General features: G+C 36.5%; 1 protein-coding gene across 2 annotated transcripts; it reads right to left on the reverse strand.

Annotated features, from left to right (window-relative positions):
- Positions 1-217: 217 nt before the first annotated feature.
- On the reverse strand, positions 218-24,504 carry LOC149531025 (Autophagy-related protein 13). Of its 2 annotated transcripts, none has more exons than XM_089810882.1 (3): positions 21,403-24,504; positions 21,060-21,244; positions 218-923 (listed from the first exon to the last, which is right to left on the reverse strand). In XM_089810882.1, the coding sequence occupies exons 1-3, from the start codon at positions 23,113-23,115 to the stop codon at positions 548-550; spliced, it is 2,274 nt and encodes a 757-aa protein (XP_089667008.1). In that variant the 5' UTR covers positions 23,116-24,504; the 3' UTR covers positions 218-547. The 2 variants fall into 2 exon arrangements, with proteins under 2 accessions (XP_089667008.1, XP_089667007.1); XM_089810881.1 differs by having other exon boundaries at positions 218-935; positions 21,403-24,421.
- Positions 24,505-25,461: the final 957 nt, after the last annotated feature.

Below are 25,461 nucleotides of genomic sequence, written 5' to 3' on the forward strand. Positions count from 1 at the left end.
GAGAAAACCTCATTTTGACAAACATTCTATAGATTTGCCCCATGCACACTCATGCTTTAGCATGATCATTTTCCATCTACAGGGTGAGAATTTAAAAAATGTTTAAAAACACACAAAAAATGATGAAGCCCATCATAAATATGATTCGAATAAGCTTTACCTTCTAATTTCCTAGCCTTGGTTCTGGAGCCTTATTGTAATGTTTGAAATTATACAGTTTTGAACTACCACAAGCCTTTTATATTTCAAATTCTGATTTAAATCCCATGAACAAAATTTGCTGTTAGCAGTGTTTACAGTCAACAAATTCAATAATGAATACCTTATCCCAGTGATAAATTGAAAAAACATCGCTTGCCAAATCTTGCTTTGGATAAAGAGGCCAAATGGCTGACTGTGGCAACAAAAAAATGAAATTTTTTATGTTCCTGCACAACAAAAGAATCGGGAAGCTAAAACTATCTGTACAGAATGTACAAGTAGACTTGGCATTCACATTGTCCATGCCTTGAGACACTCCAGAAACACCTCTAGTCTTTGCTGTTTCTCATATAAATGAGCTTCTTACAGATTGACTTCCACTTTGGCTCAGTAAATTATCTTTAATTTCTCTGTAAGTCTTAAGCTCCTCTAGTGCATCAGCAGTTGTTTTACGAGCAGACATCTGTGAGACATCTCTCTGAGAGTAAGTAGAACTGATGGAGTGGGTGGTTGCATCATGCTCGCTTGTAGTGCCCTGAAGCTGAGCAGTAGATGGAAAACTAGATAAACTACCAAAATCCGGGCACAAAGGAGAAGCAGATTTCAGCATGTGTACAAGAGCACCTACAGCAACGCCCTGAGATCTTTTATGCATTGATATACCCTGCCCAGCAATTTCTGAAGATTCGGAAACACTTCCCTTCCCATCAAGGGAATCAGTCCTGTATGCAAACCTAGAATAGTTTTAGAAAAGTAGCACAGCTCTTTCAAGACATCCATAAAACTGAAATAATTTATAAAAATCTAAGATATATATATCAAAATATAAAAATAAAGATATATTTCTGACAAGCATATATTGTTGGTATGAATGTATGGCATTTGCTAAGTCATTCCCTTATCTCTAAACCACGGAAATATTCTAATAACATACTGACCTTGGGAGTTTTACCGTGTGTTACTCCGGCACCAGTTTAAGTTAACATGCATAATTCATAATATAGCACCAAATGAGTTCATTGCAGACATGAATTACCTCCCTATAACTCCCCAACAAAACATAGCATATTGATCACATGTATCTGGCTTTAAATAAGCAGCTCAGAATTCATTCTTTTAGGGAAGTATTTTGTGTTCATGCTATTGTTTTGATCTCATTGATGTTATTAAAATCGATCTCAATTCCACAATAAATTATTCAAAGGATTACAAAATGCATCGCCTACCAACTAGAGATAGAAAAAAAATGCCAATCACGCTGAGATGGAGAACAAATTTTAAAAGCCAGTGTTAACCACTTCTGAGAAAGGGAATCAAAGATCAGTCATAGAACTATATAACTTCCAAAAGAAATTAAAACAATTTTTTACTAAAAACAGAGAGTAAATTCTTTAAAAACTTAACTTTAGCTATATTCTTATAGCTAGTAAATAGATGCATTGTAAGCAGATCTTAAATTTATGGTTCAACTTTCAATTATCAACTAACATATACAGGTTTCTTTAAAATAATTTAAGAAAGTATTGCATGTGGCAACCATATTGTGAAGGAATAAGGACAAAACAGAAACAGCAAAAGGAACTAAACAGGAGACATGAAGAAAACAATAAATGCAGTAAGAAACACACGAGTAATAATTGGCCAAGGTCAACTGTAAACACTAAAAATGGAACTGTGCAATGTGCATGCAACAGTTGATGATGGGTAAGTGAATGGAAGAGATAAAAAGTTGATGGTAAATGGATAAAGCGAACAAATGGGAGACACGGAAAGCAACAAATGCAGCTAGACACACATAATAACATATTATAGTTGGGAAGTAGGGAAATATTAATGCGTGAAAAATAAAACTGTCCTATGTACATGCAATAGATGATAATGGATGACTGAACATGTATGTCCCCTTTTGGTATTGCCCTAAAATCAGAAGTTCAGTTAAAGCAAGAAATGTAATAAAAGGTACAATTATAACTTCGCCAATTGGAATGTCTTAAGCAAGATAAATCCTAGTTTAGGTCCTGCAATTGTAGACAATATTGGAAATATAATTCAGAAGACCATGTATTTCTACAAAGGTTAAGGATCAAATAGCATGTAAGTGCAAAAAATTAACAATCCTAATTCATTTAGATAAATCATGTAATATCTATAGTTTACTTTTACAATTTAACAATGATAGGCGTTGAATAAGGGAAGCATGATAGGGTGCCCAAAGCATCCCTCACACTAATGCCAAGGGCAGATACAACCACCCCCTTGGCCCACATATGGCAGGTCATCATGCATCCAACATGGGATGTTCTACCTGGTGAGGGAGCTCATCTCTGTCCTCCACATTCATGTCACCTTTTTCACCCACCTAGAAAACTGCGATAGGAAGCCTGGGATATTACTCTTATCTAAGTCCGATGGTGGGATACAACCCTCCTTGGCCCACGTTTGGCTGAACATCACCCATCAATCAAGGGATAAGCTACTTGGGAATTTCATATCTGCGCTCCCTCTTTGTATTTCCTTACTCGCCTCCAAATGATTGCTTGTGCGGAAATATGTACTTCAAGGAATTGCATTTCCTATTATTGCCTATACAAAATATATGTATTAAATATGCCACAACAATATCTTAACACAATATTTACACCCAAACTGATGAATGAGAATGCAGGTTCTTGTAATAGAGATAATCTGCTCTAAATTCCATTCTCTTGTCTGACCCCTCTCTTGATGTCTTCATTCCTTCTCCTTATGATACACTTTGATTGGTGAAGAAGGACCATGTCCATTCGTAGAGTCCTAACTCCTTTTAAGAGTGGTGCCTTTTCACACTGTACTTTGCTTGTAACAAATTGATGATAAACATCAGATCACCACCTTAATGAAATTGATCTTTGACCATAGATTATACCATACATGTATGGATCTTACAGAAACCGCAGTCTATACACCAATCTTTATATCAATGCAAAGTCAGTTCAATCACTTTCTCTTTGTTGTTTGTTTAGGTTTGATTGAGATTTCAAAATTGTGAAGCCCTTGAAAAAAACCAAGAATGGTGTGAGCATTTGTCGTCATGGTGAGGGCACAACAGAATAGTTAAATTCCAGTGGACAAGAGGACACATTAAAGTTGTGACATACTAAATGCCTCCAGAAAATTATGGATAACTCCCATTTGCACCTCTTTTGAGAGACAAATGGTTCTGCATTTGCATCAATTCCATTCAGTTCATGACCATATATTTCTTAGAATAAGGAAACTCAGGGAATCAGGTGAAATAAGAGGAAGTTTATAAATCGAACATAAGCTGTCAAGGTCCTGTATTGCAACATCTTACTTGGTTATAAGGTATCTGAGTATATTGTAATGCACTGTATCTGGCTATTAGACACTCTCTTCCATCTGTTGAGATCATGAAGGTACCGAGCTTCATGTTCTCGGGCCTTGAGGGGGCTTACAAAATGCAGAGAAGGATTCAGATGAAAACTCAAATATCCTAAGACGTTATATTACGAAAAGATCACTCTCGTACTACTGTTCTTGGGACAACATATGCCCAGGAGACAGTGCACTTCAAAATAGATCTTCATTTGCTAAGAACAAAAGTAAATGCAAGAGTGAGACTGCAAATGCTTTTCAAGGGAAATTCCAGAATAACAGAGCTCCATGAGAGAACTGTAAATGCAAGGTGGTGTCACAGAATAGTTATGCAAAAGATCCTTAGCTTGCATGTATGCTATAATATTTCAATTTATGATATAGTCTCACTAATTTGGTAACTTATCAAAGCATAGTCAAATTAAATTATGATACAATAATGCTAGATGAGAATTATTGTGGTAGTTACAAGACATGATGCATATATCCTATGTTAGACTTGTATCTTCTGCTTTGTAATTTATTATAAAAATGTCTTACAATTGTGCACAAAGCTTAACCATGAAAGTGGCATTAAAAAGAGCAATTACAGCCTTGAAAAATAGCCACCTATTTGAAGAAAGTACCAAAATTTGGTGGTGAAGATAACATACGGTTAATATGTCCACATGATCCAGGAAAGTGCCTCTTTAAGTTACAATGTTGTCCATCACAGTGAGTCCTGGAATTCAATGGGGAAAGTTGATAGAAACATGAGATTCTGTGAACCTTTTCATGAGAAGATTCTCACTTTAATGATATGATAAAGAGGCATCGACTGAAATCTAATGCATTTGACTCTAGCAATGCCTACTACATAGACTTCAGCTAGAATGCTGCAGTTAAGATTAATCTGTCCAAGCTAAAGTTGTCTCTGTAAAATTTGTTGCATCCAACAAAGCTGAAAATTAACAGCACAAGAGACCTAAATGAAAAACTAGATACAATATCAGTGGGAAGATTTATCTCAAAAACGTATCTTCAACTTTCTTACTGATTAAGTCCAGACTGAATAACATTAGTTTGCTTTAAGGTTGTGCATCTATTTCCTTCTGCAAATGAAGCTTTACAGTGTAGCACTTACCTCAAAGATGTGTGGCCATCGTTGCACTAGGTTTCTCTTGAATGGTTGGCACCTGTTGCAAAAATGTGCTCAATGAATTTCATAAATTTACCCATTTCCTTTGGAGATGAGCTATTAAGAGTCTAAGTGACACCAAAGAGAACCCATCATTGGAAACCCACACAAACCAAACATGGGCAATATGAAGTTTTTTGAACTTTGCTGTGTCCAACAAAGCTGAAAAGTAATAAAATACAAGAATTCTAAGTTTGAAACAGGATGTGAATCAGTATTAGTTGGAAGATTAATCTTGAAAACATGTCTTCAGCTTTCTTATTGATAGCACTTAGGACATAGTGAATATGATTAGGTTCACAATAAGATCATGTGAATCTTAATGTTCTAACTGAATTTTTTAAGTTTATCCACTTTCTTTGGAGATGGAGTTGTAGATGGCAGTATAGTATAAGCTACACCAATGGGTGCCCATATTTGGAAACCCAAGCAAACCAAACACAGGCAAGCTCAAATAGACTTGTGCAGAGTTCTGTTGTCAGTATGCTGAATGAAAGATAGCTTTCATCACGTGTGATGCTTCACGGAATTATGCATTCCATAGAGATGCACAATCATCCCATCTACCACTTTCATCTGTCCACTAGTTTGAGGATGCAGCGTAGTCTGTCTGCTTTGTTCGTGATGGTCTTAAGCACTTTCCAAAATGGCTCACGAATATTGTGCTATAAAATATTTGATAGTTGGTGATAATTTAGAGTAGACCGAATCATTCTAAGAGTTCGATTGAATTGTTTATAGAGTTCAATTTGACTTTTTAAAAGGCTGTGAATTGCCATCTTTACGAGTCTATCAACAACAACATTAGGTTTTAGACAAAACCATACAGTGCTTGAAAGTAGGTAACATGAAAGAAAAATCATGAAAAGCGATTTTTTAGGCCTGTGCATGCTGGCAATAATGTGTACATTTTCTATCTCTTGTTAGTCAGTTGGCTATTGCCAAGACTCTATAAACCTTGATGTGGTTGGCAGCATCTGATCTAAGATATCTTCAAAGCTATAGGAAGCCATTCAAATCCAAAATTACCTATGACCTTGATGAAATTGTAATAACCCTCAGCCAGTTATAGTTCAACAATTAGCTTTAACACATTTATTTCCTTATCAAATCAGAAGTTTGACATTTTGTCAAACAGTTGGCAAAGAACTCTCCAGCATTGTGATTGAAAAACAAATATTTTTTAATGTTCTTTGAAATTTTGGATATGAAGAGAATGGAGAATTACAACAGTATAACAGTAACAACTTTATTATTCTAATTTCAAATTGATTAAGATAATAACAATGACCCTCAGCCACTGTTTTTCAGATTAATTAGAACAACAATTCACTGAAATATATATGAAATGCTACTGGTTTTATCAAATACCAAATTGGAACCTGATGTAATTTGCTGAATCCAATATTGGTGCTGTAAGCCACTTCTTGATAGTATTGCTGCAAGAAATAATGCCCAAATACATACAATGACTGGACATGACCCTTGGATAATGCCAGTTGGCTGCCTTATTGCTGAACGCAGCCCCGTACACCCAAAACACAGGCCCTTCATGGAATGCAATGGTCTCTACAATGAATCCGCAGGCACAAATATAAATCGCAGCTCTGAAATGAATAGACGCAGGCCTCTTCCAATACTCGCACAGCTCGTAATTTGTTACCAATTTTCAGAATTGTAAATCCCAGGTCTAGTAATTATGCCGACCAGTCTCCTACTGCAAATTGGAATCGAAATTTACCACCTGGCATCTATAATAAAGGTGATGCTGCCTCAAACATTGAATCGGCAGCCTGTAGCATAGAAATCGTGACCTCTAGCAATTAAATTCACAATCCTGGACGCTGAATAACTTCTCAATGGTTACCTTCAAAAATTCGATCTCCAAGGCACGGTAAATACAGTAGGAGAATCAGACAATTATATACTTCAGCACAGTTGCCTATGACAACTTCAAAACCAAATCTCATGTTTTCTCAAAAAATTCAGAAACCCTTATACTTCAGCAAGGGCACACAATTCAGATAACTCAGGAAAAACCACAAAGGCAAAAAAAGCAAATAAATATTCAAGCATGTTTTTCTCACCAAATGGGCTTTTGTATTTATAACCTCCACATGCCCTTTTTGTTGCCAAAATGTAACTTCACTCAAGAAGCTTCACCACACAACATTAATTAAAAGCTTCCATTAGATGCTTTCACTTGACTTAGCTTAACTCATTAATAAATGGCTCTTCCAATAATAACTCAACCCTCAACTTAAGTGAAATTATGAAGTTAAATGATAACTTTATAATAAACCATTTAATAAATTAATAATAATTTGGCCCCTAAAAATATAATAACTTCCAAAATACTCATTATTTAAATATGTCATTTGAAATAGGAGTCGTACCTATTATTTCTCCATGTGACCAAATGCACTTTCCAAAAACAGAAAGGGTCAATCTCAATCAACACCCACCTTACCACAAATAGTAAGTACACAAAACTAAGCCCAAATGAAGTCTGATTTGAGCCAAACGAAGACCAACCTATAACTTACTAAATTGTGGAGAAGATAAGACCCTCCCAAGCCAAGCCATTGCCTCAGAAGACCCTCTATCCATAATAATTAGCCTACGAGGATCACAATAATAGGCTGACCTCTCAAACTTTAATACTAGCAAAAATGCGGACATTACAGAAATGGACCTCTGCTATCAACCTCTACTCCTTTGCACTGTGCAAAGTAGACAAGTGTCCTAAACAATACAGTTCATCCTACACATGGTAACCCAAAATGGTTGTCACCCTAGGCAATGCTTAATAGATATCTGCATAGCATGAATCAGATTTGTTAAACTATGGCAAAGTGTTAGTCTCTTGTCCATTTGTCAAGCACAAAAAGAAGAGCTTGGATTAGAGGTCATTTCAAGCAGTGTATTTACTAAAGTGGTGTTTCTCTTCTTGTTCATGACACTCAAATAGAAGAAATGAAGATACGAACTATTTCCATGACACGTGTGCTACAATTTGTTGTCTTAATAATCTGTAATGAATTGTGCAATGCATAAGTGATGGTATATTTTACCAATTTATGGTGTTTACAAGGCTATCAAGCTTGGGGAATTTCCTAAAGCACTCATTCATATGCCGGATATTTTCTCACGAAAGCAAGAATGCTATAGTACTGTAAGCTACTGGGTGACCAAATTTCAAGAGGACTGCTCAAAATGCATAATGCATACTCGTGAATTTGTCGCAAACTCAAATGGACAATTGAGTAATGCTAGCAGAGATTGTACATTAATTCCTCTAATCCTTTTTGTTGTTTGGTTAGTGAGACCAAAGTTACCTGGGCACCACCTTCATTAAATTTATTCAATTTCCAGGTAATATACAAAAAATCAAGAAAAAAAATCATATAAAAAGTTTGCCAAACCCAAAAAAACTTCCGTGAGGGTCTTTGGTGTCAACAGTTCCTAAACAAGCAGATATAGATCAGATCCACAATTTAATCCAGGTGTTTCAATATGTGTACATCCATGATATGGTGATACCATATTTTTTTTCTTCATGGCAAAAGGAAATTTTCCATGTTAGTACGAAACTAGTGCTGCTGCAAAGTGTCAAGGGCATATTGATATGGTGCATATGTTACTCCGATGTTTTGCTGAAAATGAGAATGTTGTCAAGATATACAACAATACTGAAGCCACAAATGATTAAAGAAAGTCATTCATTGTTTGCATAGACATCACAGGTACATTGGTCACGCCAAATATGTAATAAACCACTAAACCTTCCTCCAAAGAGATTCAACAGAAAAGTAATGATAACCCAACTTAAGGTCAATATTAAATAATAAAAAGGTATCTGATCCCATGAAGCTGCTCAGTTGCATCCTCAATCATGAGAAGACGATGAAGGCCCGCTGTAGCAATCTTGTTGATTACTTCCTAGTGAAAAGCACAGCCAGCGCGTACCATTCTCCTCTAGCATTAAGGCAACAATGTAAGCATTGTAAGGTGAACAACTGAAGTGTATTCTCTAGACAAGTTCATTGACCTTGTACTTCATTTTAATCAAAAGAGTTCAACTTAGAATCAGATCATCAGTACAATTCACCATGCACTATTTAGGCACTCCAATAGGTAATTCAAAAAAAAAAACTTTTTAGTCCTCCATCATTCTATTCAAATTTCAAATACTGTTGTTCCGCTACAAGGGGTGCAGCATTGCCCTGTACTGTAAGGATGTAAGTATATTTGCATTCATTTCTTGCCATTGAGAGCACACATTTCTTAGCAGAACTAATCAGCTTCTTACACTACTTTGCACTGACAAAAGAGAGCTTAGGAACTAATTCTCATACACAATATCTATCCTTATTTTACCAAAATCCAAGATGATATTTCTAGGATTTGCTTCGTAGATTGCAATATGATTGAAAAATTGTGGTTAATCAAGTAAAACATCACATACCTCAAAAGGCACTGCATATAAAAGTCTGCATCTCAAGACAATTGGATTTTATACAACAGATAACAGTGAATATTGTAGTCATTCTGCAAGCTAAACCACGAAGTGTATGGTTTTGGCCCTGTGGTGAGCCATAATTGGTAGACTCAACCTTCAAACTGCCTCCAGAGAATCAATTCCTTCTACCTACTGTTATCAGCAAAATAATGCATTGGTTGTCCATTGACTGATGTTTCTTCTACAGTACCAAAGACATTTGAATCAGCTTTCAAATGTGATTGACTGGTCTAGAAACTACATGGTTTGGCCGAGACTTATTACAAACAAAAAAGTTACCAAAAAGGATATGTGAACTGGTACTTGGGTAAAATTCGGCAGAAAGGTCGATTTTTTGGGAGGGGTTGGGTACTTTCATACAAAATAGAATAATTTATACATAGATGCCGCCTAAAACAGAATTAAGTTAAGTATGCTATATACAAATCAATTACCCTTCACTTAGTGGATGGAGGCATAATGTACTCCAATTATGTTCAGCTGAAGAGAACTAGCAACTTATTGAAGCAAAGGGGCACTCATTAGAGTTTTTAAACCAACAAGTTTGTTAATCAAAGTTCAAATTTGGAAATAGTAATTTTCAAATGACAACCAGATTTTAAGAGTGGCTAAAAATTCATTATCTTATTTGTGATTAAATTTTGATAACAGAACTTGGAGATGTGACACTTTGTGACCATTTAGGTACCACACAAAAATGAGCATCATTCCTATACTTATCATGAAGAACAAAAGAAATTTGAACATTGGAGGCTAGAAAAACAGCAAATTGAATTGTAATTGGATCTTCCATATCAGTATTAGGGAAGAGTCGGAAGACTTTTCCAGTTTTCCTAAACCCTTCACTGACTTTTGCATCATGATATGGTGACGCCCTTGTTGGCATAGAAAAGATCTCTTTTTATGGAGCGGGGTGGTCATTTTGTTCCATCGCTAAACACAAAACAAATACACCTCTTTGAAGAAGGTTTATTCAAGTTCTTGAACTTTTGCATTTATGATAGATTTCATCTTCTCAAACATTAAGTCTATGCCATCAGAAACCTCCCCCAAACAAGGCTTATCCATTTAGTAAAGCAGATCCTGGCAATGGTGGGCTCGGTGAAACCAACAAGATATTTTGCACAATCCCATTGAGTATCGTCTAAAATCTTTTGCTTTAAATTTGCAGCACTCTAAATATTGGATTGCCTCCATATGATTGGGTAATGACCGTACACAAAAGTGCCTCTCACACCACCACAAGTCATCTCGAGATGATTCTGTTGGATGCAAATATAATCTTAGCAACCCACTTGAAAGCTTGAAATTAAACAAGTTTGTCCCATACTATGTAGGTTATGTGTTGGTGGCTAAGTTACCAGATTCTCTCCTGGACCTAGGAATTCTTGGTTCAATTCTCTAAAAAGTCTGGTCCTTGTCAGATTCTGTCAAATGTCTGCCACAGAGAACGGATTTTGTTGGCAATTCTCTAAAAGAAACCCTGGCAGAATTCAGACTTTTGAGCAACTTTGGATTCCAGCATAGGAACCCGGACAGAATTTCACAGAATTTGGTCAAAACACACCTTTTTATCTACTTTTTCAAAAAGCTTTTAATGCCAATTTAGACTCAGAATTAGATTCAAGCGCATGATAGGACTTAAATTACTAATCATATTTAATTTGAATTAAATGTTGCTTGAGAAAAATCGGGATGTATAAAAGTGTCATACATCTATTATGAAATGTATGTTGTGCATATAGGCTTAACATGTATCGAAAACTATGAATTGAACAAAATTTAAAGAGATCTTTACTGTGGTTAAATTTGGATCCAAAGCTTGCTTTCTTGGATTCATCTAGTCTGATCCAAAGCTGCTGTCTTTGAATCATTTGAGTATGACAATTAATGATCATTTGAGTATGACAATTAATGTGTGAAGCTTACAATATTGCACAATCACAACATTGGCCTTAAGGCTTAAACGGGCCTATAGCATTACTTTTTGTGATTGTAATTAACAACAACAGAATTATGATGATTTGCTTCCTGGTTTTTCATGATATTTGATCATGATGGCTGATTACTAATGTTGACATTATTGTTTTCGAACTGAAACATTGATATGGTGGTGTATTTTGCTATGTTGTTTTAAAATTAGCATGGTGGTGTATGAATGCATTTTCTGCATATATATATACGTGTTGTTGTACAAACCTAAAACACATCCGAACCCAACCCAAAAAAAATTGAACGAATTTCATACCCGAATCCGAACCAGCAACTTAGGTTGGTGGTGATGGTTGTGGTGTTGGGACCAAGGTTCAAACCTCGCTAAGCCACTGTGATTACAAACTTGTGCCTTCACTGATCCAATATGTCCACGGGTCTGAGCTTCAACTTTGATGATTGGCTTACTTACCAGTTTGTGTTTGATTCGAAATATAGGTTTGAAGAGCCAGTACAGCAAAATTTTCGAAAGGGTTTTGGGTTCGTTTGTGTGTGTGTATATATATATATACATATGAAGCCTAGAAGCATAGAGTCTCATAAAATCATATGATTTAATCATTTAAACAACAAAAACACCATAGGCATAAACTTTAAACATGTAAGTTGTAATCATAGCATCATGAATCAAGACCATACCGTCATATATTTTGTTTTCCAAGTTCAACATCAAAGATTCAAAAAATGAAAATTAAATCATAACAGCAAGTTCAATATAGCTAACAATCCAATCTTCCAACTCCACCTTGCACAAACTTACTTTTGCTCAATCACCTATTTGCTCACAAAATCACCTATTTGCACACCACAAATGATGTTAGAGGCCAAAATAACCTATTTACATTCACTTTTTAGGGCAAATTTGTTATAAAAAATGCCTTGAAGGTTATCTGTAACTGAAAATTTGCACGGGTTTGCACCAAATTCGATCTATGCAGCTGAAATTCGCCCGAGTTCGAATTCATAAGACTGTGGGTTCGAACCAGCCCCAAGAAAATTGAACCCTATTCGAACCTGGGCCGAACCATACCATTATTTCGAACTTGTTCGAACCCAAGTAACTAAGATAATTGGCAATGAGTTCCACTATTTGTGACCACACTAGTTAATAGCTCTAGGTCAAAAGTGTCTCACATAGTACCAAGGGTGTGTCGTGCCAACATCACTTGTAAAGTTAAAATGTTTACCCAACATTTATAATAATTTAAAAAATTAATAAATAATTAGAAAGAAGAAAATTGTGTATGTAGCCATATTTCTGAAGGATAAATCAAATATTAAAATTCAAATGTTTGAGATTTGAATTACCTTCAATAGCTCTAATCGCAAAAATAATCTAAAAATAGCTCACTAACATGTGGTGGTTGTTATGAGCATCTAGACCTCTTTAGCTTCAGCCTAGACTTGTTTGATCCAATCTTTTCTCATAACAACTGGAGCATGAGGTCAAGTCAATGCACGACACATGGTATCCTAAATAAATGTTCAAATGATGTCTCACCTATAATACCAGTTGCCCTACAATTCTTTGCATTTTTAGTAATAACTTGTACAACATATTTAGGACCCAATTCCTAAATGCACCATATAAGGATGTCAGTAATAAATTGTGTAAGTTTCACCTACCCACTATGCACAACTTTGAGAAACATTGCCCCTATAGGCACTATGATCACATTAAATAATGATCTATTTCTTATATCTTTCAATCCCACGAAAATAATAAGCATGCATGGTTCTTTCCCTTTATGGGAGATAAAGAAGTTTTTATATATTAGACCTTCTTAAACAAAAAAATGCTATACGCTTTCAAAATTCAGGAGGGGTGTTCCAAGATTTAAGGGGGCTTAATCAATTGGAGTAGGTGTTTGTTATTTGAGTTTCCATACTTGAATTTAAAAATTTAAAATTTAAAATTAAAATTAAAATCCCCATCATGAACATAAACATTCACATGACCTGTAATTAAACAATGGCAGAGCCTTCTGTTTGTAAAAAGCTTGTTGTATCCTTAATGTTGGAGCTAAAGGTAATGATGCAGCTGATCACTGAGCAGACATTGGAAGGAAGTGATGCACTGTCCTACGCAGTAGGTTTTTGGGCCTTCAAGTGACATGATGCGGCAGGCACATGAAGGACATGTGAGGCGAATTAAATTCATCATTAAATTTTTCAATTTAAATCAGTCATTTTTCATATCGCAATTGGTAGCCAAAGACTCTGCAGAGTTTGGTGAGAATGGAACTAATTTCATGCTACTCACATCTAAACAAATGCAATGTTTTGTGGGGAAGATCTTGGAAAAGAGGCTGAGGGGAGTTTCACACAAGACGAACCGATATTTTGGTAATTGTTGATTTGATTCTCAAGAGAGGAATTTATGCAGTCAGAACATTGTTACTGAGCCAATGTAGTCACTGCATCTGCATTCAGGGCGTGGACACTCAAGCTTGGTTTGAAGGATGTGTTGTGGGTCATTAAAGTAAACGTGCCTCCAAAGTGGTGTTGTGGCTTGGTCCCAATGTTGGCCATCGAAGAACCTGCTGTAGGATTTTGAGCTCATCAAGGCAACTACAGGAGGATAGGTGACCTGCTGCCCCCAATTCACCCCTTCCTAGTGTGAAGCACCAAGAGCAATAGGGAGGAGAGGCGTGTGGAGGCAACTATACGTTGACAGCCATTGAAGCACTGCCTGCACGCAAGGGAGATGGAACAGAAGATAAAGGTGGAAGCAAAGAATGTGCAATCAAGCAACGGGAAGAAGCTTGTGTTTGAGCCTAAAGTCCATTGGTTCGATGAGCCCATAGTTAAGCAAAGGAAGGCATATGTCAAGGTGGCAATCTCAGTCCTGCATGTCTTTCTTTCCCCCTGGTATGTTTTGTGTACTGGACATAGTTATACTGTCAGGGCATAGTTCACTTTTGTTGATACTGTAAATATTTTGAAAGTGTTTGGGATTGTGTTCAGTTCAGACTTGTTTTTGTTCAATTGTGGTAACGTATATTAATAGCATTTATACAAAGTGTGGGTCATAGATTTTAGTCGGAAAGGTTGTGTTAGTGGTTATTGCATTCAGGATGGTCCTGAGTCACAGTCTGAAGGATATATCAGCCCTCTTTTTTAAACTCTTTTTTTTTTTATCGGTCTTTTATAAACTCTTTATTAAATTTTGATAATAAAACAAATATTTTACCAATCAAAAAAAACATGAATACCAAACCTAAAGTAACTATTTAAAATTTAATAGTAAAATTCAACTTATTAATAGTTTAACCTAGTTTACTTTTAAAAAATTAAGTTCTCATTAAAAAACTTAATCCACAAAAAAAAAATCAAAAATTTAATAGTAAAGTTCAATTTATTAATAGTTTAACCTAGTTTACTTTTAAAAAATTAAGTTTTCATTAAAAAACTTAACCCACACAAAAAATAATCAAGAGTTTTCTTGTTTGGATTTTCATTTTTTAAATTAGTTTCATTGTTTTCTAGCTAAGGAGGTTTGCAAAAATGAAAAAAGTTTGAAGCCCTACCAAGAATCACTATCGGCATATTAAAGATTGTTGAAAACTCTCCTCTACCTTGCATTTCTTGTCTCCTGCATTCCATTAAGCTCTTTTGATCGTGAAATGATGACATGGGAGACTGTCATTGCACATTTTAGGATGTTTTCCACCTTTCTTGCAACTCAAAAGGTCATTAAAATAATACAAAATACCTAGAAACAACCTAAAATCACCATGTCAACAACAGAATCATTTGGAAACAAAACAGCAATATCAGGTTTGTTTTGGACATGCAAAAATCAATTCTTGGACACTCCACGGGCCTTTGCACCGGACTATGATTCAGGTACATTTTGTACCTATAATCAGCATGAGACAAGGTGCAAATCAGCCACTAGGCAAAAAAATGATGGGTTTCAGGGAAAAAATTTGAAGGATAAAAAATTAAGATACCTACCTAAGCATTTGAATGATGAACTAAATTTATAGTCTTAAGTCTCTTCGCTCTCGTCTTCAAATCTAACTCTGGTTGACAGCGCTGGTATGTGATGTATTATGGTAAGAAGGTGTGTGCTTATAAAAACTATATACTTGAAATAGTTAAAAATGAAGCACTGTGATTTTACCTTACTTTTGAAGTTATATATGTTAGTTTTTATGATCAGAAATGGATCAAAGCAGAAATTACATATGCAACAATGGGCGCAACGAATCATATCTTGTAAAAATCCTCCAACTTGAGAGAGAAACCCAGCCACAAATATATTACTTATATATTTAAGGAAAGAGCAGAAGACGGATTTACATTTTGGCCAGGCCAACCTGAAGCAATGAAGATAACACCTCTCAAGATATGAATATATAGACAATAATGAATTCTCCCTTGTATCAATCTCCTTAAAGCAAAGAATATCAATCTATCTATCGATGTGAATTCCTCCTTGAAGTATATAAACTTATCTTGACCCTTCATTGTTTTAACATTACAAAGTAAAAGATAAATTATTTATTTACTTCGAATTTAGGAGGGAAAGATGACTCTTGTCGATATAACATCAACATTCCCTCTTAGCTAGGTAGGTATATTTCCAAATATTCATGGCATGGAGTCTATCAACATGACACCCACAATGGCTACAGCCAAGAGTTTATCACAGATCTCTCAAAGTGATAACGTCATGGGTCACTCAACATAACACCTACCATGGCTACTCCCATGTGTGGAAAGAAGAGTGCACAATTGCTCATCACAAAGTCACTCGGCGTAATGTCCACAATGGCCGCATGCATTTGTTGAAGGAGATATATTGTCATGGAGTCTCTCAACATGACTTCCATAATGGCCACTTCCATGCATGGAGAAAACATTTCAATCTCAAAGATGTCAAAAGTTTATCACAAAGTCACTCAACATGATGTCTACAATGGTTGTACCCATTCATGGAAGGAAGCATTTTCTCATTCAACATGACGTCCACCATGGCTACTCAAATGAGTAGAAAGAGCAACATCTCTCATAGGGCTTTCACCTTATATTTCTCTGTCTCAAAGAAATATGTATTTTAGCAAGTAGCAAGGATCAGTGACGTTGAGACCCCCTCCCAACAAGGGCATCACACTCAAATGGTACATCAGACTCACTCTGAATGTTAGAGATATCATCAAAAGATATGTCCATGTCCTACGAAGCAACTTGTTCCTCAAGGTGCTTCCAAGAAATCTCCACGATATTCTTCAAGAAAAAGTATTTAGCAATTCTAGCACAAAGGATGACAAAATGCTCATCAAGGATCAGCATGGGCAACTTATGGAAGACATTGCATAGGGCATAGTCCATGATATGCATAACCTAGTATATATACATAATAATTGGGACAATTTCCCCGTAGGGATGGCAAAACCACACAGATGGCATACAAGTACCAAAAAAATCACTAATTCACTACACATCCACGGCCATGTGATTGATGGTTTCCCTACTACTATGCCTCTACCTTGCCACACTTGACAAACACATTCCCTTTTCAAACACTTGCCTAGTTAGAGTCAGGTGAACATATATTCCCAAAATGGCCACACCCAAGTCCCATTACTTCATTATCACAATCTTGACCACGTTAGCCCCAAAGAATACGGAGTCCAAAAAATGTAACCTTTATGCAGCAACACTTCCTTTTCGCGCAAATAATCCACTAAATAGCTTATCAAGAAGAGACCCACGTAGGACACCACCGTATTCACCACCGCAAATGCCTCAATCTGCAGGGCCTCCCTCTAGAAGGACATGCCAATGGCCTTTGCTAGCGAAGGATGCTCGTAGGGCTTGGTTGCCTTGAGTCTCCCCCAATTCTCCATTAAGTCCTTGATACTCTTTGCTCTTTCTTTTGGAGCTACACGAGGGACATCTTTAAGCTCCAACGCCCGCCTATAGCCCAATTCCAAAATAGGATTAAGCCAAGAGAGTTATTGCAATCATCAACCTGCCCCACAATAGGGAAACACATTCACAATCAAATTATTACTTTCCTACGGAAGTGGCACCTGGAGATCTAAGTCCACACTTTTGTGAATTCCCAGGGTCCCACGAGCAATGACGAAGCAAAGGAATGCGAGGGCAATGAAGAAGAGGGCTTGAGGAGGACATTTGTGATGGGCAAGGTGGTCTTGTATTTGATAAGCATGCAGAGGAATAGCGCCAAGGAGAGAGGCCACCACGCTCTAAGGAACAAGGGCATCCCCTGCCTCTTGAGCCTTCATGTTGTGTGGGTGGTCACCACCCACACTCACACCTGCAATGCCTGAGACAACACCACTCACCATTCTGATTTTGCCCAATGCTCCCATGCCAATACTGCAATTTCACAACCCACAATGTACATACAGCACACCACTGCGACACTATACCCAACCACTGCTACAATTTGTTTTCATAACGTCAGGATCCTCCATCTCTCAAATTTTTAAGCCTTTTCTCTTTTCAACGATCTCTTGATGCCTCTCTACGACAAAGATCACGCTAATGATGACAACAAGATGTTAGCCAAAACAGAAATCTGGCCAGCACAGGCAGCCCATGCCCTACAAGAATTGATCCCAATCTCATAATCTCCATTTGTTCCTGCTGCCACTGCTTCTTTCTGCATAAGCCTTAACCTCTTATTCAAATCTGATCTAATCTTTTCTTAAACCCGCTCTGATAACATGTTAGTTTTTATCATCAGAAATGAAACAAAACAGAAATAACAGATACAACAATGGACACAATGAGTTATCCAAGAAAACCCTCCAACTTAAGGGAGGAAAAACCAGCCACAAATATGTCACTTATATATTTAATGAAAGAGCAGAAGACTCGTTTACAACTTGGCCAAACACTAGGCTGAACTGAAGCAATGATGATAGCACCTCTCTAGATATGAATATACAGACAATAATGAACTCTCCTTAGTATCAATCTCCTTGAAGCAAAGAATATCGATCTATCTATCAATGTGAATTCCACCTTGAAGTATATAAACTTGTCTTGACCCTTCATGGTCTTGATATTACAAAGTAAGAGATAAGTTATTTATTTATTTTGAATTTCGGAGGGAAAGATAACTCCTGCCGCTGTAACATCAACAATATATGACTCCAACTTCAAACAAGACCATATGTGTTAACTATTTATACTTGTTGGAGCATGTTGTATTCAATTTGCCAACATCTTTACTTCAGAGTGATCTTTCCATGTAATAGTGCACATGGCAGACTTGACATCTAAATGAGATGTTCTCATAGACAACAGGCTTCTTCCAATCAATTCCTCCCATATTAATTATAAATATATCTAGGACTGTCTTGTCTAACTCTATATTCACTCATATCTGAATATAAAATGAGAGCCAGGTTCTTATAAGTGGCTTGTCTAAACTGTATATTCTCTCACATTTGATTTAATATAAAAGCCTAGGTTCTTAGACATCGCTTGTCAAATTCTATACTTATTCATATTCGAGAATAATATAAAAGCCCAGGTTCTTAGTTAGTTCTCCTATTGTAATGTATTCTCCAATAACAGATCTGATTCTTTTAGACATGTTTCATGCCAGCCCTGCATGATTAACTCTGATAACAACTCTGACCACCACTCTGTTGAACAAACGTCTCACCTGCACGGCCAGCTATGCAACAAAATGCAACAACAATCTGCTATGGTGCCTTAACAAAACAATAGTATTGATGGCTATAAACTTCTCTACTTTAAAAAATGTGGGTTATATACATGATTCTATTCTTTTATAGGATTTTTTTCATCCCAAACTACAAAGTTTTACATGTCAACGTGTGAATATCTGTAACTATATTTTAAGTTTTAATCTATACTGAAAGTCTATTATCATTGGAAGTTTGTTTGTCATTAAACTTTGCAACTATTTAATTTAACATGTACTATTTCTCTTTGACTTAACCAACATTGTTACCACTTGTTAGTACCTACTCAATTCACATGCAAAAATTAAAACTCTGTGCTATGAATAATACTTTTCTTATGTTACTCTATCAATCCAATCAACCAAAAAACTACTTTAGATTACTCTAATTTGAATGTATGTATGAGAATTTTAAGTAGATCAAAACACAAATAAAGAAATATCATCAACCGTGCACCCATAAAGAATGATTGGTATAGCGTAACCTACTCCAATATCATGTGAGACTTAAGATCGTCAATTACTAATCAACATGATAAATAAAATAAGAACTAAAAGATACAGAGATTCAACACGTTACACAATATATTTACAAGGAAAAACCCTTCTAAGTTAAAAACCATATTAGTATTAGGCATCATTCTGTTATGTGAAGCAGTTGAGAAAATGGGTGAACCATTTGTGAAGTAGTTGGGTGTTGTTCTAATGAACAGTTAGGTGAGTCTATGCATATAACATTCAGTCTGTAGATAGATTCTTGCCCAATTTTCCAGGATTTTATCACCCTGAAGGACCAAACTATCACTTATTTTCTGTGCAGGTGTTAGAACTTAGCTATGTCTAAGATCCTATATCTCTGTTAAGGGATGATTTTGTATCATTAGATTTTGTATTCTTGTTAGACAATTAGGAATGCAGCATTCAGCTTTTTGATTCTCACACAAAGATTAACTTCTGACCTACTTTAAGCTTTATGTTTTCAAGGATTAACAGGCAACATGCATAGATTGAAGATGCATATTCATTTAATCAAAAATAATTGCATTTTCTTCTTTGCTTAGCAAATACTTTTTGGCTCACCCTTTACACAGTATAAAGCTCACATAAAAATGTTCCAATTGTTTGAAAAAGGGACAGGAAATCACAAATCTTTTTTTTTTTTAAATTCTGCTAGATTCTAGTTGAGAGATTAATATAGACTCTAGAGTGATATACATCAGTAGTTCAGTTGTTTGACATTATCCATACAATTGCAAGTAATCATAATTTCTTTATACAGTGATCATGTGTAGACCTCAGAAAATTTACTTGACAAAACAAGTTAGCAATGCTTGGAGTGTGACGTAGGCACTGTCTTAGACTGCTTATAAATGACAGGAAAAAAACAGTTTATATAACCTTAAAAATAGAAACATGGTTTCGCTGGAGATGTGAAAAAACATGCACCCGTATGGGGATATCATTAAGTTTAGGATATGTGATTGAATGAGTACGGATACAGCTGTATTATATATCAATGTAATCACAAAATATTGTGAGTGTGGGAACAGGAACATGCGCTTCATTCATAGACTGGGGCTTCATGGTAACCAGCTTAAGAATGCTCCAATAATAACACACAGATTTCCAGAATCCTAACTTATACTCAGCTTCATATGATAAGATCACAATTATTGAAGATACCATTTCATATTCCTATGCTTATACACAATACACTCAATGCTTAGAGAAAATGACAGTAGATAGACATTTGAAATCAGCTACAAATTACATTAATACTCAACCTATCTCAATTAAGTTTATAAAAGTTTGTTAAATAGAATGGTATGGATTCCCAGAATATTTGTACCAAGAAATGGGGAAATCGTAATAACTTCTAAAACAACTCTAAACTTATCCAATGAAGCCTTTCGAAAAATCAAATATTAACAATTCAACAGCCAGAAGCTATTATATATTATCTAAAACATCTCTAAAAAGTCAAACAAAACTCTTAGGTACAAATTACATGGGACAACTATCAATTAAAATGATCGATTTTGTAAATATTAAATTCCACAATGGAGGAACATTTAGCTATGAAAATCAGATTATACCTGCTTCTACAGTCAGCAATCTCATCATCATCTACTGCAAAGGGGCACGAAAACTCCTCATCGTCAATTTCATCCTGATAGGAAACTTTGCTCAAGCTTCTAGAAAACGGAATCTTTGGTGAGCCACTGGATGAGAATTTGACTCCTGACACCTCTGCATGACCATCCTTTCCATCTTTATACACCTGAATGAAGTTAACTCTCAAATATTATCAATAAGCATGACTAACTGGAAAGAAGTAAGGAATTTGAGATGAGAAACAGACAGAGCTTTGCCCAAACAAATTAAGTTGAAACAGAATACTTCTCATTTAAGCTTCTTTTAGGGTCCTGTCCACATTACCTTTTGGCCTCCATATGCATAGAAAGCTGTTCTCCCAGTTTGGGCTTCCAAAGGCCTTGATAAAGAAGGTTTGTTAGAACACTGCCATTCAGATGAATGTCTCTCATAGACCGGGGACTGAGCAGAAGTAATTCTGGAATTAGCAGAGGCTGTCTTGCGTAAAGCATCAGATTTTTGGTTTTTAGGAGATGGAGGAGGCAGTAAGGTCCTGTTTTGATAGCAGTCAGTTGCCCAAGACCTCGGAGTCCTACTAGCAGAACACACTGGGATGCTTACAGGGGCACTTCCCAGATATCGACTTGGGCCTGAATGATTACCTTCTGCAAAATGTGCTGGTGGAGAGGGTGAAGGTGATGATGAAAATGGAGGAGACAACAAGTATTCATCAAAACTAGCAGTGCGTTGATCAGAATGACCTAGAGAGGAAAAGGTCCGGGACGATAAAGGATGCTGAGATGAACTCCTGGGTGAGGGGGAATGATCCACTCTAAGATATTGATGAGGGGCAACAGGACAAGAATTGGGGACGTTAGGAGAACCATGAACTTCTGAATAGGATGGAGATGGAGAAGGAGATAAGCTGAGGCGATGTGAGGGGGAAAAGGATGATTGAGATGAAGGTAGCATTCTATGGATATTGCCACTCCAACTGTGGCGTCTTACAAATCCTGTACAACCAGGGGATCCTGGCACTGACAAAGGGGGTGTAGTCATGTGCACTTTCTTCTTCCCTGGAGTGAAGCTCAAATCACTGGGAAACCTCTTTGGCAGTTCTGCAGCAGGACTTCCAACATAATCTGTGATTATTTCTGGTAATAGAGGAGCAGCATCTTCTAATGCAGTGACTGCTGTTGTTGACCGATATGACACTGAAACACAGATCCTGCCACAGGGAGTCTCAACTGGAGTGAAGTTATATGAATGCATTTCAGCCTCATCGGCATGTGATAGAGACTCGGGTGAAGATGAAACCCTGTGAAAAAGACTAAAGTTGCAATCATGGCTAGAAGAATTTGCGAGACGGAAAAGCCGATATGCGGGCAAAAGCCTGGCAGTGCAATAAAGAGAACGTAGCAAGATTAATGTTCTCTTATATGTTTTCTTATAGGCAACAGGCACTTCTGCGGTAGGGGAGGGAGATTGTGAAGCCCCGGCCCCTTGGTGAATGTCTCCTGTGCCTAATAAACCTCTTCCTTTGCCAGGACTACTTTTGTTGCCAATCTTTTTTCCATCTTCCCATCTTGGTGTTCCACTCCCAGAAGATATCCGACCAGAATGAATATCTCTTGTACTGGACTTTCTATACTCATATTTTACAGTCCATCTTTCCAGTATTATTTGACCACCAAAACCTTCTGATGCATTTCTGCTAGAACCTTGATTCCCTGAAGTAAGGACCAAAGGAATATCAACCCTGTAATCAGAGTTACGTAAGAGAATCACATCAACTATCATAGGATCCAGCAAGCTTAACCTTCCTGGCTCCATCTTCTCTAGAACTACAGGATAATCTCCAAGAGCCAAATTAAACCATTTGTCCTTGGGACAGGAAGATGAAGATGAAGAAAAGGACGATGCCCCAGAATGTTCCCCAGTAGAACATGCGGATGGAATCCTTGACTCCACTATAATGTGCAGACTCTTGGCAAAAAACTCAGCACGTATCTGTTCAATTTTTGACACATCAGCTTGGAGATTGCCAAACAACGCCATCACTTAGGCAGCGCTAACCACAAATCATGCACAGTTCAGTTCAGATCAAATCATGCACAGTTTCAAATCAGATAGGCGAAGCCACTATACCAGAAGCGACCCTAGGCTGGCAATTACAATGATCCGGAGTCCATCTTGTAAAGCATCAATATACATCATCATTCATACAACCTCATCGCATTCATATTTTAGCCACTCGCTTCATACACCAACTGTAATCGCTCCATGGGCAGGCACATGTTTAAGATTTTGCACAGGTTATCAGCAAGGTGTTGCTCAAGCGTGTCTACAAAAACATCTGATTTGCTTCGCTTCTCATTCAACGCCACGGATGCAATCATGTTGCAGCCCATGTAAGGGTGCACCTCCCAAGAAAATAGTACACAAAACCTTTTCTGTACAACTATCTTCACTGTACAATTGAACTGTCTAAAATATTTATAACTCCCCCCACTAAAAATGGAAAATTCCACTGCCTGTATTGGTAAAAAAAAAGTTTCTGTGGTTGTATCGGTAACAAATTCAAGCACTCCCAGGTGTATTAAGTTCTGGAGAAAAAAGGGCATCAAATTTTACCCAAAATAAGTGTTGAAACCCCAACTCCAGATTCTTGCAGACAGATAGCAAAATCCTTGGCAATTCAAAACTCTGGCTTAAAATTCCAAAGCTCCAAACAAAATTTCGGTGCGCAGAACAATTTCAGAGCGCATTAACTTCATGACAGAGCGATTTACTTCCGAGAAAAGAAACACCACAATTGAGTTTTCAAATCCAACGCTTTGCCGCAGCTCAGGGATTCGATTCCCAACAAGCTCAAGCCATTATAAACCTTAACAATCTAGTTCGATCAATCGAACTCCATGCCAAATAGAAGAATTGCTAAAGAAAAAAATCCATTGCCTTAATTTACCCTTTGCTGTCGTATTTTACAAGGCAAATCATAAGGCAAAAGGGAGTCGAAATCTCTTACCTTGATGCGGTCAGTGCAGGCCAAAATCGGCTTACCCATTACCCGTACAAGCAAAGGCATTTGTTCTATCTTCCCCTGTTAGCTTGTTGAAAACAGATTACAAACGTGTAAGCGAAACCTTGGAGCAGAAGGGAAGAGGAAAATGGCGATTTACAGAGGGTTTGAATGAAAGAATACGTTGCGTGTACGAGTTATGAAAAAATAAACAAATAAATAATATGGTGATGGATATAGAGCCACATGCATGTGTATAGGTGAGACTAGACGAGTATAGCGATTCCCTACTTGTACATATATTTTTGGCTTGCCTTGTTTTGTTTTGCCTCATCTATTGTTGGATTATTGTTTGACGTTGGTTTTGCTGTTGGGCCGAGGAATGCTTAAATAAGAGATTCAGCACAAGGGTAGGAGACAAGCAGAATGATTCCCGAGATGAGGATTTAAATTTATCAATTCCAATTTTTTGTTTTACAAGAGAGGAAGATTCATAATTAGGTGAAAATGGTTGTCAAATTATTTGAGCAAATCTGAGAAATATTACTATTTGTTATGATTAGTGATTTATTCATTAATATTTTTATGGTATAGTTATTGACTATATTAAGTATTCAATATTTATTATGTTTGTATTTGAAAAGAATAAAAGTATGGTTTTTTATGGATGTTGTTTAGAACAAGTATCTATTGTGTGTGTTTAAAAAGAATAAATCTCTATTTTCACGTGTCCAATTAAATATATAAGAAAATATATGGTGATATATAAAAGATTTAGTAATAATGTGGGATGAGTATGATTTGTATAGATGTTGTTTACAACTACAAATAATAAGTGTATACTCCTAACTAATCTTAAATATGATAATTAGTCCCTGCCTTTTTAAAGGCAGAGACAATTGTTTTCGTATCGATTATAGACATTAGTCAACGATTGAAATTTCACAAAAAATAACATAACTTATAGTCCATAATATTTGATATGTTCAATTTTGAAATTTATATGATTTTTTTATTTTTTCTATTGGTCGGCTACATTTTCCTAGTGGTTTAATTTGTTTTCTATATCAATAAATAAATAAAAAAGGAAAGGACCAGCATTTCAAGAGCAAAACAGTTGGCAAGCTTATTGTCTTCATAATGACTATTAATTGTTGCATTAAATCCTTACTCTGGCTTAGGTGGATGCAGCGTTCAAAGCCAGGGATTTAATTCATGTTTGCCATTTCTAGAGCATTCCCTGGTGATTTGCAAGGTTGCATTCCCTGGTGATTTGCAAGGTGTTGGCTACTCTCTGCTTCTGTCAAAGCAAAATGATTAAAAGTTCGGTCAATCAAAGCAATGGTGCATGCGAAGCTTCTATGCTGCCGGTAAGGGCCTAT

Source organism: Cupressus sempervirens, chromosome 11, assembly GCF_028749045.1.
Source record: "Cupressus sempervirens isolate cs-2001-9-10 chromosome 11, ASM2874904v1, whole genome shotgun sequence".
Classification (NCBI taxonomy): domain Eukaryota; kingdom Viridiplantae; phylum Streptophyta; class Pinopsida; order Cupressales; family Cupressaceae; genus Cupressus; species Cupressus sempervirens.

Excerpts from the sequence above, each read along its gene's own strand:
- LOC149531025 (XM_089810881.1), bottom strand. The coding sequence starts at position 23,115 with ATGGCGTTGTTTGGCAATCTCCAAGCTGATGTGTCAAAAATTGAACAG. Across the intron at positions 21,245-21,402 it reads ATGCATATGGAGGCCAAAAG|GTGTATAAAGATGGAAAGGA; the intron begins GTAATGTGGACA and ends AACTTCATTCAG. Across the intron at positions 936-21,059 it reads ATTGCTGACTGTAGAAGCAG|GTTTGCATACAGGACTGATT; the intron begins GTATAATCTGAT and ends AAACTATTCTAG.